The sequence below is a fragment of the Mustelus asterias genome, unplaced genomic scaffold, assembly GCF_964213995.1.
Source record: "Mustelus asterias unplaced genomic scaffold, sMusAst1.hap1.1 HAP1_SCAFFOLD_220, whole genome shotgun sequence".
NCBI classification, from domain to species: Eukaryota; Metazoa; Chordata; class Chondrichthyes; order Carcharhiniformes; family Triakidae; genus Mustelus; species Mustelus asterias.
In genome coordinates, this window is record NW_027590204.1 from 475,483 (window position 1) to 496,357 (window position 20,875).

The window sequence follows — 20,875 nt, forward strand, 5'->3', positions numbered from 1 at the left end:
CACGATGGAAAATCCAGGTACAAGTAATTCAGAAAGCTATTATTTGTTATGAGGGGAATGGAGTGAAAGCAGGGAAGTTATGTTTCAGTTGCACAGTGAGTCTGTATCTGGAGCAATGTCTACATTTCGATTGCCTTATTTAAGGAAAAATATAAGTGCATTAGAAGAAGTTCATAGTAGGTTTAGTAGACTAACACCTGGAATAGGTGGATTGTCTGATGAGGAGCAGTGAGACAGTCTCTGCTCGAGTTTAGCTTCTGCTCGAGTTTAAAAGAGTAAGAGGCAACTTAATTTAAACCGTTCACATCCTGAAAGGTCTTGGATGCAGAGATTCATAGAGTCATAGAGGTTTACAGCATGGAAACAGGCCCTTCAGTCCAACTTGTGCATGCCGCCCCTTTTTTTAACCCCGAAGCTAGTCCCAATTGCCCGCATTTGGCCCATATCTCTCTCTAACCATCTTACCCCTGTAACTGTCTAAACGCTTTTCAAAAGACAAAATTATACCTGCCTCTACTACTACCTCTGGCAGTTTGTTCAAGACACTCCCCACCCTCTGTATGAAAATATTGCCCCTCTCGACTCTTTTTATCTCTCCCCTTAAACCTATGACCTCTAGTTTTAGACTCCCCTACCTTTGGAAAAGATATTGACTATCTAGCTGATCTATGCCCCTCATTATTTTATAGACCGCTATAAGGTCACCCCTCAGCCTCCTGCGCTCCAGAAAACAAAGTCCCAGTCGATCCAGTCTCACCTTATAACCATCAAGTCCCGGTAGCATCCCAGTAAATCTTTTCTGCACTCTTTCTCGTTTAATACTATCCTTTCCATAATAGGGTGACCAGAACTGCACACAGTATTCCAAGTATGGCCTTACCAATGTTTTGTAAAACTTCAACAAGACGTACCAACTCCTGTATTCAATGTTCTGACCAATGAAACCAAGCATGCCAAATGCCTTCTTCACCACTCTGTCCACCTGTGACTCCACTTTCAAGGAGCTGTGAATCTGTTCCCCTAGATCTCTTTGTTCTATAACTCTCCCCAATGCCCTACTATTAACTGAGTAAGTCCTGCCCTGGTTTGATCTACCAAAATGCATCACTTCGCATTTATCTAAATTAAACTCCATCTGGCATTTTTCAGCCCACTGGCCCAATTGATCAAGATTCCGTTGCAATCAGAGATAATCTTCTTCACTGTCCACTATGCCACAATCCTGGTGTCTGCAAACTTACTAACCATGCCTCCTAAATTCTCATCCACATCATTAATATAAATGATAAATAACAGTGGACGCAACACCAATCCCGGAGGCACACCGCTGGTCACAGGCCTCCAGTTTGAAAAACAATCCTCCACAACCATCCTCTGTCTTCAGTCATGAAGGGGCAGTGTTCTGAAAGCTTGTCGCTTGTGCTACCAAATAAACCTGTTGGACTTTAACTTGGTGTTGTGAGACTTTTTCTGTCATCAAGCCAATTTTGTACCTATTTGGCTACCTTACCCTGGATCCCGAGAGATTTAACCTTATGCAACAACTTACCATGTGGTATCTTGTCAAAGGCCTTGCGAAAGGTCATGTAGAGAACATCAACTGCACTGCCCTCATCTACCTTCTTGGTTACTCCTTCAAAAAACTCAATCAAATTTGTGAGATATGATTTTCCTCTCCAAAGCCATGCTGTCTCTAAATGTCACTCACATGACTGTCTCTAATCAGTCCTTGTGTCTCTAAATGCCTGTAGATCCTGTCTCTCAAAATACCTTCTAAAAACTTGTTAGAACTGTTGTTTACTCTTATGGGAGAATCTTGCGGTCACTATTTAAAAAACAGTGCTGCCCATAGAGACAGAGATGAGATGTTTTTCTCTCAGTGGGTCATGAATCTTTGGATCTCCGTTCCTCAAAAGTGGAAGTAGAGCCTGATTTCAATTAGATATATCTCTTGGGGCTAAAGGGATATTATGGGGTGGGGGGTGGGATTAGGGTATTGAATTTGAGGATCAGCCATGACTATAATGAATGGCAGGGAATGCTCAAAGAGCTGAATGGTCTACTTCCGCTTCTATGTAAACATGAGGAGCCTGGGGCTGAAGTGTAACGAAAAGGCTATAAGACATAGGAGCAGAATTGGGCCACTCGGCCCATTGAATCTGCTCCACCATTCAATCATGGCTGATATTTTTCTCATCCCCATTCTCCTACCTTTTCCCCATAACCTCTGATCTGCTTATTAATCAACAACCTATTTATCTCTATCTTGAAGACACTCAATGACCCGGCCTCCACAGCCTTCTGTGACAAAGAGTTCCACAGATTGACCACTCTCTGGCTGAAGAAATTCCTCCTCATCTCTGTTTTAAAGGATCATCCCTTTAGTCTGAACTTGTGCCCTCTGGTTCTAGTTTTTCCTACTAGTGGAAACATCCTCTCCACATCCGCTCTGTCCAGGCCTCGCCGTATCCTGTAAGATTCAATAAATTCCTCCTCAACCTTCTAAACTCCAACGAGTACAAAAGCCGTGTAACCGCTTCATGTAAGTACTCTGGGATGCAACCTCTCATACTGAATATGTACATGACCCATAAACTTCTCTCGGCTGCAAACGTCAGGTGCAGCCTGGGAGTGGGTGAAGCTGTTTGAAAATCTATTGTTCATTGTTGGTATGCATTAGGACCCGATGGGTGCATTAGGACCCGATGGGTGCATTAGGACCCGGTGGGAGCAGAAACACAAAGACCCGCCCACTCACGGTTGCGTCACCAAGACACCAACGCGTGCGCTCTGCTCCCCGCTGAATCAAGATGGCGGCTGTTAACCTGAGCTTCGTCTCGGGAAAAAGATCCGAAGCAGCAAACACGGGACCTACGGGCTCATATTCGAGGTTTGAGGCCTTCACCAGATATTTAGACACCCTCTCCGTCCATCCGCCGCTTCCATTGCTCCCTCTATGTTTCTGCATCCTTACCGGCTGCTGATGAGACACAGGAACTTCTCTCCAGTTGCTGTCACCCACACTGCGAACGCCGTTGCTTACTGCGCATGTGCATCTCTCACATGCAAAGAATAGGGAACTCTTCCTATTGGTCCGGGCCCTCATTCAGTGCGATTGGTTGGAGGACCAGCCGCTCCCGCTCGGTCCTCCAGTCCCGCCCCTCATTCACTCCGATCGGTTGGGTGACCAGCCCCGCCCCCTCTTCCTATTGGTCCGGAGCTGCCGTCAATCAATCCCCGGGCATTGTGATGTGGAGCATGCGCTGTGTCATTGCTGGCCTTGGCGCTTGTTTGTCCCGGAGAAGCGGAGTCCATAAGACCATAAGACATAGGAGCTGAAGTAAGGCCATTCGGCCCATCGAGTCCACTCCACCATTCAATCATGGTTGATTTCAACTCCATTTACCCGCTCTCTCCCCATAGCCCTTAATTCCTCGAGAATTCAAGAATTTATCAATCTCTGTCTTGAAGACGCGTTAGGCGGTGGCTGGGAGGATTTGGAAACACTTTGTGGATCCGCAAACCCTTCAGAATCATTGTCAGCTCCCTGGTTTGCAGCTGCGGGGCTTCTCCCTCCCTCCCTCCCTCCCTCCTGGGAACAGGCCCAGGTTAACGGCCCCATCCTGGCTCAGCCACTGGAGGATGGTTCACATCAGAGGATGGGGGAGGGGGACAATAAGAAATCTTAGAAACCCTACAGCACAGAAAGAGGCCATTCAGCCCATCGAGTCTGCACCGACGACAATCCCACCCAGGCCCTACCCCCATATCCCTACATGTTTACCCACTAATCCCTCTAACCTACGCATCCCAGGACACTAAGGGGCAATTTTAGCATGGCCAATCAACCTAACCCGCACATCTTTGGACTGTGGGAGGAAACCGGAGCACCCGGAGGAAACCCACACAGACACGAGGAGAATGTGCAAAATAAATAAGAGGTTACACTTTGGCCTCAAATCAATGAGGACTCTGATCTCTGGGAAGGAAGGAAACCCTGGGAGGTGGGCGGGGAGGATTCACAAACACCCGCTGGAGGCCCTAACACCCCCAATAAGAGCCATTGGTTTTATTGTCAGTCTGCAGAGAGGAGCTGGAGAACTGAATCCATGATGTGGAGATGCCGGCGTTGACTGGGGTAAAGACAGTAAGAGGTTTAACAACACCAGGTTAAAGTCCAACAGGTTTATTTGGTCACAAATGCCACTAGCTTTTGGAGCGCTGCCCCTTCGTCAGGTGGAGTGGAGAAATGCTCACAAACAGGGCATACAGAGACACAAACTCAATTTACAGAATAATGATTGGAATGCAGTCTTTACAGATAATCAAGTCTTAAAGGTACAAACAATGTGAATGGAGGGAGCATTAAGCACAGGCTAAAGAGATGTGTATTGTCTCCAGACAGGACAGCCAGTGAGATTCTGCAAGTCCAGACAAGCTGTTCGGGTCAATGCGCCTAACCAGCACGTCTTTCAGAATGTGGGAGGAAACCGGAGCACCCGGAGGAAACCCACGCAGACATGGGGAGAATGTGCAAACTCCACACAGACAGTGACCCAAGCCGGGAATCAAATCTGGGTCCCTGGCGCTGTGAAGCAGCAGTGCTAACCACTGTGCTACCGTGCCTCCCAAAACATTAAATCTGTTTCTCTCGCCAGAGGTGCTGTCAGACTCGCTGTGTTTTTACAGCACTTCCTGTTTGTATTTATGAGTTCAAGAGTCAGGCCAGAAAGAAATTTAAAGACAGTTTGGCCCGGTGGGCGAATGGAAGAGAGGGAAGGAGCAGAGGCAGCTGATCAGATTGTCTCAATCTTGGTGACAAAGAAGCTCCATCAGCTCCTCACACTTGTTGGAGGTGAGGATGGAGGAGACGGGAGAGGGGGAAGCCCTTCAAATGGAACTAACATGTTTGAGGTATTAAAAGCATTCATCACACTGTGTTGAACATAAAGCTTGTGTATTTGAGTTCCACCCAAAATATAAACCTTCCAACTGGGCTAGGATTTATCAGCAGAAACAGGCACCAATGAAAATAGTCAGGACCTTGATGTGATTAAGAACAAACTCCAGTCCTTGCAGTCACTCGTGAACACGCTGGTGTTTCAGCAGGTGAGGTGACTGAGTGAATCCCTTCCCACACACGGAGCAGGTGAATGGCCTGTCCCCAGTGTGAATTCGCTGGTGCTTTACCAGGTTGGATGATTGACTGAATCTCTTACCACAACCAGAGCAGGTGAATGGTCTCTCCCCGGTGTGAACTCGCTGGTGTCTCTGCAGGGTGGATGAATCAATAAATCCCTTCCCACAACTGGAGCAAGTGAATGGCCTCTCCCCAGTGTGAACTCGCTGGTGTTTCAACAAGATGAATGACTGACTGAAGCCCCTCCCACACTCAGAGCAGGTGAACGGCCTCTCTCCGGTGTGACCTCGCTGGTGTTTTAGGAGGTTGAATGATTGAGTGAATCTCTTCCCACACTCGGAGCAGATAAATGGCCTCTCCCCGTTATGAATTCTCTGGTGTTTCAGCAGGTCGGATGAATCAGTGAATCCCTTCCCACAATCAGAGCAGGTGAACGGCCTCTCTCCAGTGTGAACTCGCTGGTGTTTCAGCAGGATAGAAGAGGTAGGGAATCCCTTCCCACAATCAGAGCATCTGAATGGTCTCTCTCTAGTGTGAACTCTCTGGTGTGTCAGCAGGATTGATGAGGTAGTGAATCCCTTCCCACACTCATGACAGTTGAATGGCCTCTCCCCAGTGTGAACCCACCGGTGTTTCAGCAGATGGGATGAACAAATGAATCCCATCCCACACTTGGAGCAGGTGAACGGTCTCTCCCCAGTGTGAACTCGCCGGTGTGTCAGCAAGATGGATGAGGTAGTGAATCCCTTCCCACACTCAGAGCAGGTGAATGGTCTCTCTCCAGTGTGATTGTGTCGATGAGTTTTCAGTTCAGATGGGAATCTGAATCTCTTCCCACAGTCTCCACATTTCCATTGTTTCTCCCTGTTGTGACTGCATTTATGTTTCAACAGGCCAGATGATCGGCTGAATGTTCGTCCACACACAGAACAGGTGTACGGTTTCTCTCCACTGTTAACCGTGCTTTCCCCTTCCATGTTCAAAACCCAATGATATTCAGATTACACTAATTTAGGCGATAGTGTCAGATCCTGATGCGATGTTTGGTTTGAGTTTTCTCCCTTCCACTCCTGCACTTCTAATATCCTGTAAAAAAAAAGTCCAAAGTTAAAAATTGAAGCAAATATTTCTCTTGGTTTGAGTTTACTGTGTGTAAATCCTCCCCTTCTCACCCTCTGGAAAAGGAGACTCCAAAATCTATCAATGTCAGTCCAGGATAGAAATTCACATTTTCTCACAGGGACAGTGATAACCGTGCCTGTGTCCTGCCCCCGAGAAAGATGACAGCCATTAACCCAAGTCTATCAGTGTTTCTCCTTCACTATTTCATGTGATGTGGGTTTCATTGCCAAGACCAGCATTTATTTCCTGCCCCTGAGGAGGGCAGTTAGAGACTGAATCGCATGTTGACAAGTCTATGGAGAGACAGCAGATGCCCATGAATAAACAGGATGGGTTTTTTAAATTGTTCACAGCTGTAATGGTTACTCAAGTGAAATTATATTCCAGATTTTCCAGCGTTTTATGAATTCTAATTAAATCCCCCCCAGCTCCATGATGGGATTTGAACCCGTCCCCAGAACATTAGGCTGTGTCACTGATGTCACCACCACCTCCCCGATTTTAGAGCTGCTGCAATTACCCCCCGGGTCGGTGCAAACTCGGGCCCGGGGGGGTTTCTTATTCTGGGTTTTGAGGCCTCCTCCACTGGCTGTTTCTGAAGCCTCTGCACCTACTTCCCCGCCTCCCTGCAGCTCCAGCACCCACACTGCGCATGGGCCAGTCCGAATCCGCACAGCGCATGCTCCACGCGGAATCAGGTACTGCGCCTGCGCAAGCGGCTGATATTGTGACAATACGGCACATTCTCTCTCGCTGCGAATGCTGGGTAAGAGCACCGCCATAGGAAGGAGACAATGTTCATCACAAAATTGTATTTTATCATCCAATGACAATCAGAACTATAGGGTTACTATATAAAATTATTACACCAATTGATACATCTACCAATGTGCGTGGTGGGATTGTCACTGGACGAGCATTCCAGAGACCCAGGGTCCTTTTAGAGTCTACCCCATTCTGCCGTAGGTTGCAGCACGACATAGTTGGGTTGGTCACATGGGCAGAACAGTGGTAGATTTCAAAATATATCACCATTCCTTCACAGTCACTGGGTCAAAATCCTGGAATTCCCTCCCTAACCACATTGTAGGTAAACCCACAGCATACGAGCTGCAGCGATGCAAGAAGGTAGCTCACCACCACCTTCTTAAGGGCAACTCGGGATGGCCAACTAGCGACGCCCATGTCCCACAAATTAATAAAAAAATATGGTATTTAATCTTGATAAGTGCGAAGTGATGCACTTTGGAAGAAGTAACAAGACAAAGAAATAATGAATGAATGGAAGGACACGAGGTAAAATCAGAGGAGCAGATGGATCTTGGGGTACTTATTCACTTAAGGTAACAGAGCAGGTGAATAGAATAGATAAGAAGGCATATGAGACACTTGCTTTTATCAGTCGTGGCATACAGTATAAGAACAAGGAGATAATGTTGGAGGTGTACAGAATGTTGGTTAGGCCACAGCTGGAGTACCGTGTGCAGTTCTAGTCACCTCACTCCAGGAAGGATGTGATTGCACTGGAGGGGGTACAGAGGAGATTCACCAGGATGTTGCCTGGGATGGAACATTTGAGCTATAAGGAGACTGGATAGGTTTGGAGTGTTTAGAGCAGAGAAGGCTGAGGGGGACATGACTGGTGAATAAGATTATGAAGGATATGGACCGGGTGAGTAGAACCCTTGGTTGAGGGGTCAATCATGAGGGGACATAGTTTTAGGGTGCCTGGCAAGAGAGTCAGAGGAGAGTTGAGAAAAAAAAATCAGAGGGTGGTGGGAATCTGTAATAAACTGCCTGGGAAGGTAGTGGAGGCTGGAAACTTAACAACCTTTAAAAAGTATTTGGATGAGCACTTGAAATATTATAGCATTCAGGTAAGGATATGGGACAAGTGCTGGAAAATAGGATTAGCATGGGGTTTAGTGGTAGCTATTGTTGGTGCAGACTCTGTGGGTCGAAGGGTGTTTTCTGCACTGTATGACTATGACTGTAACTCTCGCTCAGTCTCTTTCACTCGAACAGTCTCTGTGTCTCTATCTATTTCCCTCTTTTGGTCTTTGTTCTATCTGCTCACTGTCTTTGTGCAACTAAATTTCACTGGATTGATTCCTGAGATGAGGCGGTTGTCCTTGGAGGACATTCAGTGGGATGAGTCTGTCCTCTCTGAAATTCAGAATCATGAGAAGTGATATAATTGAGAAGGGAGGGAAAAGGAAGGATCAGGAAAGCAGCAAACACTTGATGTTGTTCCAGGAAAAGTGGGGTCTGGTGGTGTGGATGTCAGGTTTTACACAGCACATGGTCAGCCTGTGGATTCACCCAGGATGAAGAATCTCTGAATGATTCTATTCAAATCACCCGGAGAGGAAGCTTTGAGAGGAACCATCTAAGACGGAGCAGCACATAAAGATATCCAAACACAGAGATCCAAACACACTGTCTCTCCCTGTCTCTTACACAGACATGGGCAAACATAGAGACACACCCACAACCAGACAGACGTCTTCATTCATAGACACACACCCACACCCAGACAGACATCTTCATTCATAGACACACACCCACACCCAGACAGACATCTTCATTCATAGACACACACCCACACCCAGACAGACATCTTCATTCATAGACACACACCCACACCCAGACAGACATCTTCATTCATAGACACACACCCACACCCAGACAGACATCTTCATTCATAGACACACACCCACACCCAGACAGACATCTTCATTCATAGACACACACCCACACCCAGACAGATATCTTCATTCATAGACACACACCCACACCCAGACAGACATCTTCATTCATAGACACAGACCCACACAGATAATTCCAGCCGGATCATGTGGAGAATACAGCCCATTCTGACTAATACTGGAGATGAAATAACAGTGTCTTTACAAACCACAATGTTTGAGAAATTCAAGTAACCATTACCCTCCAGGGACAGTGAGCAGTTCTGAGGACCCATTTCCACTCCTTTCTCTAAACTTGAGTCTATATTGAACAACATTTGGAACAGCAGCAATGACAAATCACTAACACGGAGCTGCCTCTTGTCAGCCTGGGTGAAGAGCCCTGCTGGGGGATAGTGTAAATTACAGAACAACATCCCTGGGTAATCAGTGTCTCTTGGTTCTGGAATTACAGAAGATGCTAATTCCCCTCACATTGATGGTCCAGTTAATGAAGAGAATTCTGAGACAGGTTTCAAGCATTCAAGTCATTCAAAAATTAAAGCAAAGTTGATTTTAAAAATTTTTTATAATCTGCTCTGGATATGGTTAACATCAGAGCCCAATAAATATAGTTCAGTTCTGGATGTGATTAACAGCAAACTCCAATCTGGCTGGTGTGTCAGCACGTTGGATGACTGATTGAATCCTTTCCCACACTTGAAGCAGATGAATGGTTTGTCCCCAGTGTGAACTCGCTGGTTTACAGTGAGAGGAGATGATTGTCTGAACTCAGTCCCACAGTGAAAGCATCTGAACGGACTCGAGTGTGAGCCCGTTGATGGGTCATCAAGTTCCCAAAACTTTTAAAGCACTTTCCACAGTCTGGGCATTTAAAAGGTCTCTCGTCAGTGTGAATCCGTTGATGGCAGATCAGGTTCGAAGAGTTAGCGAATTCCTTCCCACATTTGGAGCAGGTGAACGGGTTATCCTCAGTGTGAATCCGTTGGTGTGTCAACAGTTCTGTTGATGTAATGAAAGCCTTCTCACACTCAGAGCAGGTGAATGGTCTCTCTCCAGAGTGAATTCGCTGATGAATCAGGAGGTGAAACGACCGGCTGAATTTCTTCCCACACTCGGAGCAGGTGAATGGTCTCTCCCCAGTGTGAACTCGCTGGTGTGTCACCAGGTGGGTTGACTGAGTGAATCCCATTTTGCACTCGGAGCAGGTGAACGGTCTCTCTCCCGTATGAACTCGCTGGTGTGACACCAGGTGGGCTGACTGAGTGAATCCCACCTTGCACACAGAGCAGGTGAATGGTCTCTCTCCAGTGTGAATTCGCTGGTGTCTCACCAGGTGGGACAACTGAGTGAATCCTTTCCCACACTCGGAGCAGGTGAACGGTCTCTCCCCAGTGTGACACCGTCGATGAATTTCCAGCTCTGATGGGGAACTGAATCCCTTGCCACAATACTCACATTTCCACAATTTCTCTCCGTTGTGACTGCATTTATGTTTTGACAGGCCAGATAAATGGCTGAATCCTCGTCCACACACGGAACACGTGTACAGTTTCTCCCCACTGTGAGCGGTGCTTTTTCCTTCCATGTTCAAAATCCAATGATACGCATATTACGATAAATTGGGCGACTCTGTCAGATCCTGATGTGATGTTTGGTTTCAGTTTTCCGACTGCAAATCCTCACCTTTGAATATGCTGTGAAATTGATTTAAAAAAGAAAAAAGGGAGTGAGAGAGAACCCACAAAAACACAAAGGCAGGTTGTGAAATGGAGCTGAATGAATCTGGTAATTTGTGGGGCCGGCACTGGGAAAAAGAGACCAAGAAAACTGATGGATTGTCATAAAAACTCAACTGGTTCACTAATGTCCTTCAGGGAAGGGAACCTTTGAGCCAGTCTGAACCTATACAAGACCAGAGCTTCAAGGTGAAGAGGCAGCGGATGGGCGGGATTAAGAGATGTGGGAGGAGAAGAGGTGAAGGAAAGGATACATCTACAACCAGACAGAAACCCCCAAACCCTCAACTTCCACCATTTAGAAAGACCAGGTTCACAGGTGAATGTGAACATCATCACCTCAAAGTCACACAGCATCGCGACTGGACTGAGATCCTGTCCTGGATTAGGAGAAGTTTCCTCCATTTAAAGAGTGAGAAACATGAAACGATTGTCTTCAGTTCACGATACAAACTCCACCCCGTGGACACTGACACCATCCCACTCTGGTGCTGAAGCAGGCTGTTTACAACCAGGTTCAAATATTTATTTTCTAAATCTGACTTTGCAGGGTCGACAAGGCCGTTTCCCGTGTCAAGGCCTATGCCTGGTCTGTGGGAGGAGAAGTACTAGTTGGGTACAACTGAGTGGCTTGCTGTGCCACATCAGAGGGAATTTAAGATTCAACCAGGGAGCTGACAATGATTCTGAAGGGTTTGCGGATCCACAAAGTGTTTCCAAATCCTCCCAGCCACCGCCTAACGCTGACTCCGCTTCTCCGGGACAAACAAGCGCCAAGGACAGCAATGACACTGCGCATGCTCCACATCACAATGCCCGGGCACTGATTGACGGCAGCTCCGGACCAATAGGAAGAGGAGCGGCTGGTCCTCCAACCAATCTGAGTGAATGAGGGGCGGGACCTGAAGCATGCGCAGTGCGGGGAATGGCGACGGACGGTTTCCTTTATCCAATTCCCGATGGGGAACTTTAGAAAATTGAACAACATCAACATCTGTGAGTAAAACACTTCCTTTTCTCCCCCTTTCCATTTCTTTTCTCATTCTGGGGGAAATTGGGGACCTGCAGCAACTGAAGATAAAGGAAGTGAATCCAGGGAGGTTGCAGACTCTGGAAAGATTGGCCCAGGTCTCTCTCTCTCTTAAACCAGAAAATGATCCATTTCTGCCCACTGTTTGCTGTTAGCCAATCTTCTATCCACGCCAATATGTTATCCCCACAGCATGAATTTTTATTTGCTGCAATAACCTTTCATGTGGCACCTCATCAAATGTCTTCTGGAAATCTAAGTACAGCGCATCCACCGGTTTCCCTTTATCCAATTCCCGATGGGGAATTTTAGAAAATTGAACTACACATCAACTATCTCACTCTGTTAAGACCCGAGAATGAAGCCCAGCAGGACCCGAGGACTCATCAGCCCACAGCTCCAACAGTTTGCTGAGGACTACTTCCCTGGGAATTGTGCTTTTTCAGAGTTCATCCCACACTTCTGTTTTCTGATTTCCAGCTGTTTCTGAGTTTTAACTGTGTCCTCTATTGTGAACACCGAGGCAAAATACTTGTTCAATTCATCTCCCAGCTCCTTATTTTTCATCATCAATTCCTGGACTCACTTTCTATTAGACAGTTAAGAAATGAGGTCGAGCAAGTGACTGAAATGTCAGTCAGGGAGCACTATTGGGAGCACCAATAGTTTCAAAATAGTTCTGGAAAAAGATGGGACAGGTCCACAGGTCAAGGCCCTAAACAGGAGCAGGGCCACTTTTGTGGGCATTAGGCAGGATCGAGCAGATGTCGATTCGGTGAGTTTGTTTGAAGGGAAAGGAATGACTGGCAAATGGGAGGTTTTAAAAGTGTGATATCAAGAGTCCAGGGGCAGTATATTCCTGTTAAGATGAAGGCAAAGAATGGTAAATTTAGGGATCTCTGGCAGACAAGGGACATTGAGGCTCTGGTCAGGTAAAAGAAGGAAGCAGACATTGGGTTTAGGCAATTGGGGACAAGTGAATCACTCTGACTATAAAAAGTGTAAGAAAATACTGAAGAGGGAAATCAGGAGGACAAAAAGAGGGTATGATATGGACCTGGCAGGTAAGATTACAGAAAATTCCAAGAGGTTCCATAGCTATATTAAGAGTAAAAGGGTGGCTAGAGAGAGAATAGATCACCTTAAAAATCAGTATGGCCATCTGTGTGTGGAGCCACAGGAGATGGGTGAGATTTTTAATGAATACTTCTCCTCTGTGTTTACTGCGGAGAGCACCATGGGTGCTAAAGAAATAAGGGAAACAAGTGGTGATGTCTTGGGCACACGCATGTTACTTGGGAGGAGGTATCTGCAGCCTTATAAAAGCAAATTACTGCGGATGCTGGAATCTGAAACCAAGAGAGAAAATGCTGGAAAATCTCAGCAGGTCTGGCAGCATCTGTAAGGAGAGAAAAGAGCTGATGTTTCTTGTCTAGATGACCCTTTGTCAAAGCTCTGAAACATCAGTTCTTTTCTCTCCATACAGATGCTGCCAGACCTGCTGAGAATGGGGAGAGAGTGTGTGGGATGGAGATTTCCAGCTTTTGGGGAATGAGAGAGGAAAGAATGTTCCATAGAAATTGTCTGTTCTGAATTTCTATCCTGTATTGACACTGATGACTTTTGGAAACTCATTTTACAGGATATTGAAAGAGGAATCACAGGCCGAAATCTCAAACGTCACGTCTAGATCTGACAGAGTCATATTCCTTGGGACCTCAATATCATCGGATTTTGAATCCAGAAGGAGAAATGATTGTCCAGTCTGTCGATTTGAAAAGATTTGAAATGTCAGTGTGAGTGAAAAAGCATCAACACACTGCCACACTCGAGTGAGAGTGTTCCAGTGCACTGACTAAAGAGCTTTAACCAATTACACAGTCTGAATAAATATCACACCATTCACAGCGGGGAGAGACTGTAATCTTGTTCTGTGTGTGGACGAAGTTTCAACGAATTGTCCACTCAAGAGAGACGTAAGGACACCTGCACCATGGAGAAACCATGGAAATGTGTGGACTGTGGGAAGGGATACAGAGCCCCATCTAAGCTGGAAGCTCATCGGCGCAGCCACACTGGGGAGAGGCCATTCATCTGCTCTCAGTGTGAGAAGGGATTTAATCATTTACCCAGTTTACAGATACACCAGCGAGTTCACATTGGGGAGAGGCCATTCACCTGCTCTCAATGTGGGAAGGGATTCAGTCAGTTATCTGACCTGCAGAGACACCAGCGAGTTCACACTGGGGAGAGGCCATTCACCTGCTCTCAGTGTGGGAAGGGATTCACTCGGTCATCGCACCTGCAGAGACACCAACGCATTCACACTGGAGAGAGGCCATTCAACTGTTGTCAGTGTGGGAAGGGATTCACTCAGTCATCCACCCTGCGGACACACGAACGACTTCACACTGGGGAGAGACCGTTCACCTGCTCTCAGTGTGGGCAAGAATTCACTCAGTCAGCCGACCTGCAGAGACACCAGCTACGTCACACAGGGGAGAGGCCGTTCACCTGCTCTCAGTGTGGGAAGGGATTCACTCTGTTAACCCACCTGCAGAGACATCAGCGAGTTCACACTGGGGAGAAACCATTCATCTGCTCTCAGTGTGGAAAGGGATTCGCTCAGTCATCTGACTTGCAGACTCACCAGCGAGTCCACACTGGGGAGAGGCCGTTCACCTGCTCTCAGTGTGGGAAGGGTTTCAGAGTTTCATCCCGGCTGCTGAGACACCAGCAAGTGCACGAGGGGTTGGATTCTGCTGTTATTGTTTCTGCTGTCAATTACATCCAGGACTGCATTTTGTTCATTCTCACAGTTGGTCAATGGGGAGGGTCAGAGGGTTTCTTTGTGCTGGACTGGCCGGTCTCAGCCTCCAGTGGGCTGATGCTCTTTGAGTCTTTTTGCGAATACCTGGTTTCAAATGTCACAAGGATCACAGAGTGACAGGGTGTTAGGAAGTTTAGAGATATTTAGTCAGAAGAAAACAGAGGTTGGCAGTGCAAAGGTACATTTCTGAATGGAGGGCTGTGACAAGTGACATTCCTCAGCGATCAGTGCTGGGACTTTTGCTGTTTGTGATATATATAAATGATTTGGAGGAAAATGTAACTGGTTTGATTGGTAAGTTTGTGGACGACACAAAGGTTGGTGGAATTGCGGATAATGATGGGGACCGGCAGAGGATACAGCAGGATATAGATCAGTTGGAGACTTGGGCGGAGAGATGGCCGATGAAGTTTAATCCGGACAAATGTGAGGTAATGCATTTTGGAAGGTCTAATACAGATGGGAAATATACAGTAAATGGCAGAACCCTTAAGAGTATTCATAGGCAGAGGGATCTAGGTGTACAGGTACACAGGTCATTGAAAGTGGCAATGCAGGTGGAGAAGATAGTCAAGAAGGCATATGGCATGCTTGCCTTCATCGGCCGGGGCATTGAGTTTAAAAATTGGTAAGTCATGTTGCAGCTTTATAGAACCTTAGTTGGACCGCACTTGGAATCTAGTGTTCAATTCTGGTCACCACACTACCAGAAGGATGTGGAGGCTTTGGAGAGGGTACGGAAAATATTTATCAGGATGTTGCCTGGTGTGGAGGGCATTAGCTATGAGGAGAGGTTGGAGAAACTTGGTTTGTTCTCACTGGAACAACAGAGGTTGAGGGGGGGGGGGGCGACCTGAAAGAAGTCCACAAGATTATGAGGGGCATGGACAGAGTGGATAATCAGAAGCTTTTTCCCGGGGTGGAAGAGTCAATTACTAGGGGCATTGGTTTAAGGTGCGCGGGGCAAGGTTTAAAGGAGATGTACAAGGCAGGTTTTTTACACAGAGGGTGGTGAGTGCCTGGAACCCGTTGCCGGGGAAGATAGTGTAAACAGATACGATAGTGACTTTTAAGATGTATCTTGACAAATATATGAATAGCATAGGAATAGTAGAACAGTACAGCACAGAACAGGCCCTTCGGCCCACAATGTTGTGCCGAGCTTTATCTGAAACCAAGATCAAGCTATCCCACTCCCTATCATCCTGGTGTGCTCCATGTGCCTATCCAATAACCGCTTAAATGTTCCTAAAGTGTCTGACTCCACTATCACTGCAGGCAGTCCATTCCACAGCCCAACCACTCTCTGCGTAAAGAACCTACCTCTGATATCCTTCCTATATCTCGCACCATGAACCCTATAGTTATGCCCCCTTGTAATAGCTCCATCCACCCGAGGAAATAGTCTTTGAACGTTCACTCTATCTATCCCCTTCATCATTTTATAAACCTCTATTAAGTCTCCCCTCAGCCTCCTCCGCTCCAGAGAGAACAGCCCTAGCTCGCTCAACCTTTCCTCATAAGACCTACCCTCCAAACCAGGCAGCATCCTGGTAAATCTCCCCTGCACTCTTTCCAGCGCTTCCACATCCTTCTTATAGTGAGTTGACCAGAACTGCACACAATATTCCAAATGTGGTCTCACCAAGGTCCTGTACAGTTGCAGCATAACCCCACGGCTCTTAAACTCCAACCCCCTGTTAATAGAGGGATATGGTCCCCGGAAGGGTAGGGGGTTTTAGTTCAGACGGGCAGCATGGTTGCTCCAGGCTTGGAGGGCCAAAGGGCTTGTTTCTGTGCTGTAATTTTCTTTGTTCTTCGTTCTGTTTGGAACATCCCAAATGCCCATCCAATTTCCTTTTTAATTGTTTATTGTCTCCACTTCCTCCACCCTCATAGGCAGCGAGTTCCAGGTCATTAACATTCGCTGCATCAGAATATTCTTCCTCACATCTCCCCCCCCATACCCCTCCATCACCCCCTTGCATCCCTGACCCAAAACAAGAAATCTGTGTCCCCCCTCGTCCTTGTCCCATCAGCTAATGGGAACAGCTTTTCTTTGTCCACCTTATCTAAACCATTGTAAACATGTTGTTCAAACCCAAACCCCGGAAATGAACTTCCCGGTTCCCCCCTTTGTACCCAATGGAGCGGCAGCTTGTAGTGTTAGACCCGGGCTGACTGCCGCCATTGAGGCTGCATGTGGGAGGCCGGCAGGGATTGTGATCGGAGAGTGAAGCCCTGACGTCACAATGGAATGGGTGAGCGTGTGACGTCACAATGGAATGGGTGAGAGTGTGATGTCACAATGGAATGGGTGAGGGTGTGACGTCACAATGGAATGGGTGAGGGTTCCTGATGAGCTGAGACAGGGCTGGAGTCGGGCGATGGCACTGACATGTGACCCGGTGGCACAGTGGTTAGTGCAGCTGCCTAACAGCGCCAGGGACCCGGGTTCGATTCCAGCCTCGGGTCGCTGTCTGTGCAGAGTTTCTACATTCTCCCCGTGTCTGTGTGGGTTTCCTCTGGGTGTTCCGGTTTCCTCCCACAGTCCAAAGATGTGCCGGTTAGACGGATTGGCCATGATAAATTGCCACTTGGTATCAGGGGGAATTAACAGGTAAATATGTGGATAGGGCTTGGATAGGGATTGTTGTCGGTGCAGGCTCGATGGGCTGAATGGCCTCCTTCTACACTGTATTTTATTATTCATTACTTTAAATTAATTACTATTAATGCTTCTATGAATGAAGGTGGTCTTGATGATGATGTGGACATGTGGCTGGAAGCTCATCTTGAGATGAACTATTTCACCCTGGTTGTGAACAGCCTGGTTCAGCCTCAGACAGTTGCCAGGAGGAGAGATAAAGTTGTTGGTGAGGGAGTGGAGTTTGTAGCGGGGACTGAACACAATGGGTTCAGTCTTCCCAGTATTTAAATGAAATAAATTTCTGTTGTTTCAGTACTGGATGTCAGACAAGTCAGGATGGTGTGTGGGTTGGAGAGGAACTTGGAGCTGATGGTGTTCACAGGGTTTGGAAATTCTGTCAAAGTTCCTGTTGAGTTGTTGGTGAATAAAATCTCTCTCCTCACCTCCGGCCTCTCCTACTTCTCTCTGTTTCCACTCAGAGTGTGGAGATGCCGGCGTTGGACTGGGTAAGCACAGTAAGAAGTCTCACAACACCAGATGAGAATCCATTGATATGGATGGAGATTTACAACTTTTTGGGAATGAAATAGGAAAGAATGTTCCATAGAAACTAGAATTGTCTGCTCTGAATTTCTATCCTATATTAACTGTGATGACTTTTGCAAACTCATTTCACAAGATTTTGAACGAGGAATCACAGGCAAAAATCTCAACCGTCACATCGAGACAGAGTCATATTCCTTGGGATCTGAATATCTTGTAATATGGAACTGTAGCTACGTTATATCTTTCCAGACATCTCTTCCCTCAGAGGACTGTTAGTCTTTTGGATTTCTCTTCCACAGGGACCAGTGGAGGCTGAGGATCATTGAATATATTCCAGTTAGACAGATTTTTGACTGACAAGAGTGTCAAAGGTTATGGGGAACAGACAAGAAGATGGAGCAAAAGCTAAGATGTGGGGGGATTTCTTCACTCAAGGATGTGGTAAAGATTTGGAATTCTCAACCCCTGAGGACAGTGAAGCCTCAGTCATCAACTATTTTCAAGAGTTTGATTGATTGGTTTCTCGATATTGAGGAGATCAAGGGATATGGGTTTAGTGTGGGGAGAATGATGCTGAGGTAGATGAACGAATTATCTCATTGAATAGTTTAAAAGGCTCGATGGGCCAAATGGCCGACTGCAGCTCCTATTTGTTATGGTCTCTGTGTCCAGGACAGGAAGCAGTGAGCATGGATCTGTCAATCAGCCTCAATCAACACCTTCAGGAGAATTGGGAGGGTGAATATTAGATACAGCAGAGTGAGAATGGAGGGAGAGTGTGTGGGATGGAGATTTACAGCTTTTGAGGAATGGGAGAGGAAAGAATGTTCCATAGAAACTAGAATTGTCTGTTCTGAATTTCTATCCTGTACTGACACTGATGACTTTTGTAAACTTGTTTTACAGGATATTGAAAGAGGAATCACAGGCCGAAATCTCAAACATCACGTCAGATCTGACAGAGTCATATTCCTTGGGAGCTGAATATCATCGGACTTTGAATCTAGAAGGAGAAATGATTGTCCAGTCTGTTGATTTGAAAAGATTTCAAACATCAGTGTGACTGGAAAAGCACCAACACACTGCCACACTCGAGTGAGAGTGTTCTAGTGCTCGGACTAAAGAGCTTTAACCAGTTACACAGCCTGAATAAATACCACACCATTCACAGCGGGTAGAGACGGTACCCGTGTTCTGTGTGTGGACGAGGCTTCAACTGATTGTCCACCCAAGAGAGAGGCAAGGACACCTGCACCATGGAGAAACCATGGAAATGTGGGGACTGTGGGAAGAGATACAGAGCCCCATCACAGCTGGAAGCACATCGGCGCAACCACACTGGGGAGAGGCCATTCACCTGCTCTCAGTGTGGGAAGGGATTCACTCGGTCATCCAGCCTGCAGACACACCAGCGAGTTCACACTGGGGAGAGGCCATTCACCTGCTCTCGTGTGGGAAGGGATTCACTCGGTCATCCAGCCTGCGGGCACACGAGCGCATTCATACTGGGGAGAGACCGTTCACCTGCTCTCAGTGTGGGAAGGGATTCGGTGATTCATCCAGCCTGCTGAGACACCAGCCAGTTCACACTGGGGAGAGGCCATTCACCTGCTCTCAGTGTGGAAAGGGATTCTGTGATCCATCCAGCCTGCTGAGACACCAACGAGTTCACACTGGGGAGAGGCCGTTCACCTGCTCTCAGTGTGGGAAGGGATTCGCTCAGTCATCCAACTTGCAGGCACACCAGCGAATTCACACTGGGGACAGGCCATTCACCTGCTCCGTGTGTGGGAAGGGATTCACTCAGTCACCTCACCTGCTGAAACACCATCAGGTTCACGAGTGACTGCAAGGACTGGATTTTGCTGTTAATCACATCGAGGTCCCAACCATTTTCATTGGTGTCTGTTTCTGCTGATGTTAATAAACCCGAGCCCAGTTGTAAGATTTGTATTGTGGATTGTCTTGTCTGAGTCCTGAACTCGTAAATAAAAACAAGAAGTGCTGTAAAAACTCAGCAGGTCTGACAGCATCTCTGGAGAGAGAAACAGATCTAATGTTTTGACACTGAAGAAGAGTCACATTCAACTGGAAACATTAATTGTTCCTGACTTTACAGATTCTGTCAGACTTACTGAGATTTTGCAGCAACTTCTGTTTTTAGAATGACGGTGAATGCTGGATACATGAATCAGAGATTGGTGTAAAACTGGGATCTGCTCCTAAATCAAAGTGAAACAGCAGGTTAAAGTTTCCAGTCTGAAAAGTACTATGGTTATTATACTATATCTACCATTTTAAGGCTGGTTTTAACTTATTTAAAATAAACCTATTTAATATATATTTGTTAAAGTCAGTATTAAAATACGAGTTGGATGAGTTCACAGGAGCCTGTTAACCGCTGGGACAATTATTCAACAAACATTGGATCTCCAGATAGAGAAGAAGCTGCAGTTTGTTTGCAGGAATTCCCTGTTTTATTGATGTGTGTGTGTTAGACATCAGGATAACTAAAAATACACAAACCTGGACATCAATGGTGAGCTGATTGACAGTTACTCTGGGAATCACTCCCACTGTGAAACTTCAGCACTGACACTGCTGAATGTTGTCGGCTCAGGGAGTGGGACCTCCAGGAGTGGACTGTAAAAAAGCTGGGTTTCAGTATCCTGACTAATATACGGTGAGGAACCAGAAAAACCCTTACTGAGGAACTGTCTGGGGTTTTACCAGTGTAGGTTCAGGGGCGAATGATTCCTGACTCCCTGAAATGTCTGATATTGAACCCAGTTTGGAACAAGATTCATTCAGTTTCCAGGAGAATAGAGACAAATATCACCCACAACTGAGAGAGAGAAAAACAGCCACCTTGATCAATGACTTGGATGAAGCCAGAATTGATGATACAAAGATAGGTAGAAAAGCAAGCTGTGAGGTTATTACAAAAAATCTGTAAGGGACACAGATAAGTTACCTGAATGGACAGAAAAATGGCAGATGGAGTATAGTGCGGGAAAGTGGGAGCTTTTCCACTTTGGCAGGAAGAATAGAGAAGCAAACAATTTATAAATGTACAGAAACTGAAGAATACTGCCGTAGAGAGGAATCTG

The 20,875-nt window shown here is 46.5% G+C and overlaps 3 protein-coding genes across 3 annotated transcripts in view; 1 reads left to right on the top strand and 2 right to left on the bottom strand.

Annotated features, from left to right (window-relative positions):
• LOC144485792 (uncharacterized) overlaps nt 1-6,837 on the bottom strand; it is a 64,637-nt gene extending 57,800 nt beyond the window's left edge. Inside the window, exons 1-2 of the mRNA XM_078203879.1 lie at nt 6,783-6,837; nt 5,120-6,226 (exon numbers count right to left, since the gene is read on the bottom strand). Of these exons, the coding sequence (XP_078060005.1) occupies nt 5,120-6,117 (998 nt within the window). The 5' untranslated portion in view covers nt 6,118-6,226; nt 6,783-6,837. The remainder of the gene's footprint in view (nt 1-5,119; nt 6,227-6,782) is intronic.
• On the bottom strand, nt 6,152-10,661 carry LOC144485782 (uncharacterized). Its single transcript, XM_078203867.1, has 3 exons — nt 9,916-10,661; nt 9,180-9,352; nt 6,152-6,226 (listed from the first exon to the last, which is right to left on the bottom strand). Exons 1-3 carry the CDS (start codon nt 10,556-10,558, stop codon nt 6,152-6,154), a joined length of 891 nt encoding a protein of 296 aa, XP_078059993.1. The 5' UTR covers nt 10,559-10,661.
• Nucleotides 10,662-11,130: 469 nt separating this feature from the next.
• LOC144485783 (uncharacterized) lies at nt 11,131-19,714 on the top strand. The gene is made up of 5 exons (XM_078203868.1): nt 11,131-11,224; nt 14,238-14,441; nt 16,622-16,630; nt 19,068-19,135; nt 19,234-19,714. Exons 1-5 carry the CDS (start codon nt 11,131-11,133, stop codon nt 19,609-19,611), a joined length of 753 nt encoding a protein of 250 aa, XP_078059994.1. The 3' UTR covers nt 19,612-19,714.
• Nucleotides 19,715-20,875: the final 1,161 nt, after the last annotated feature.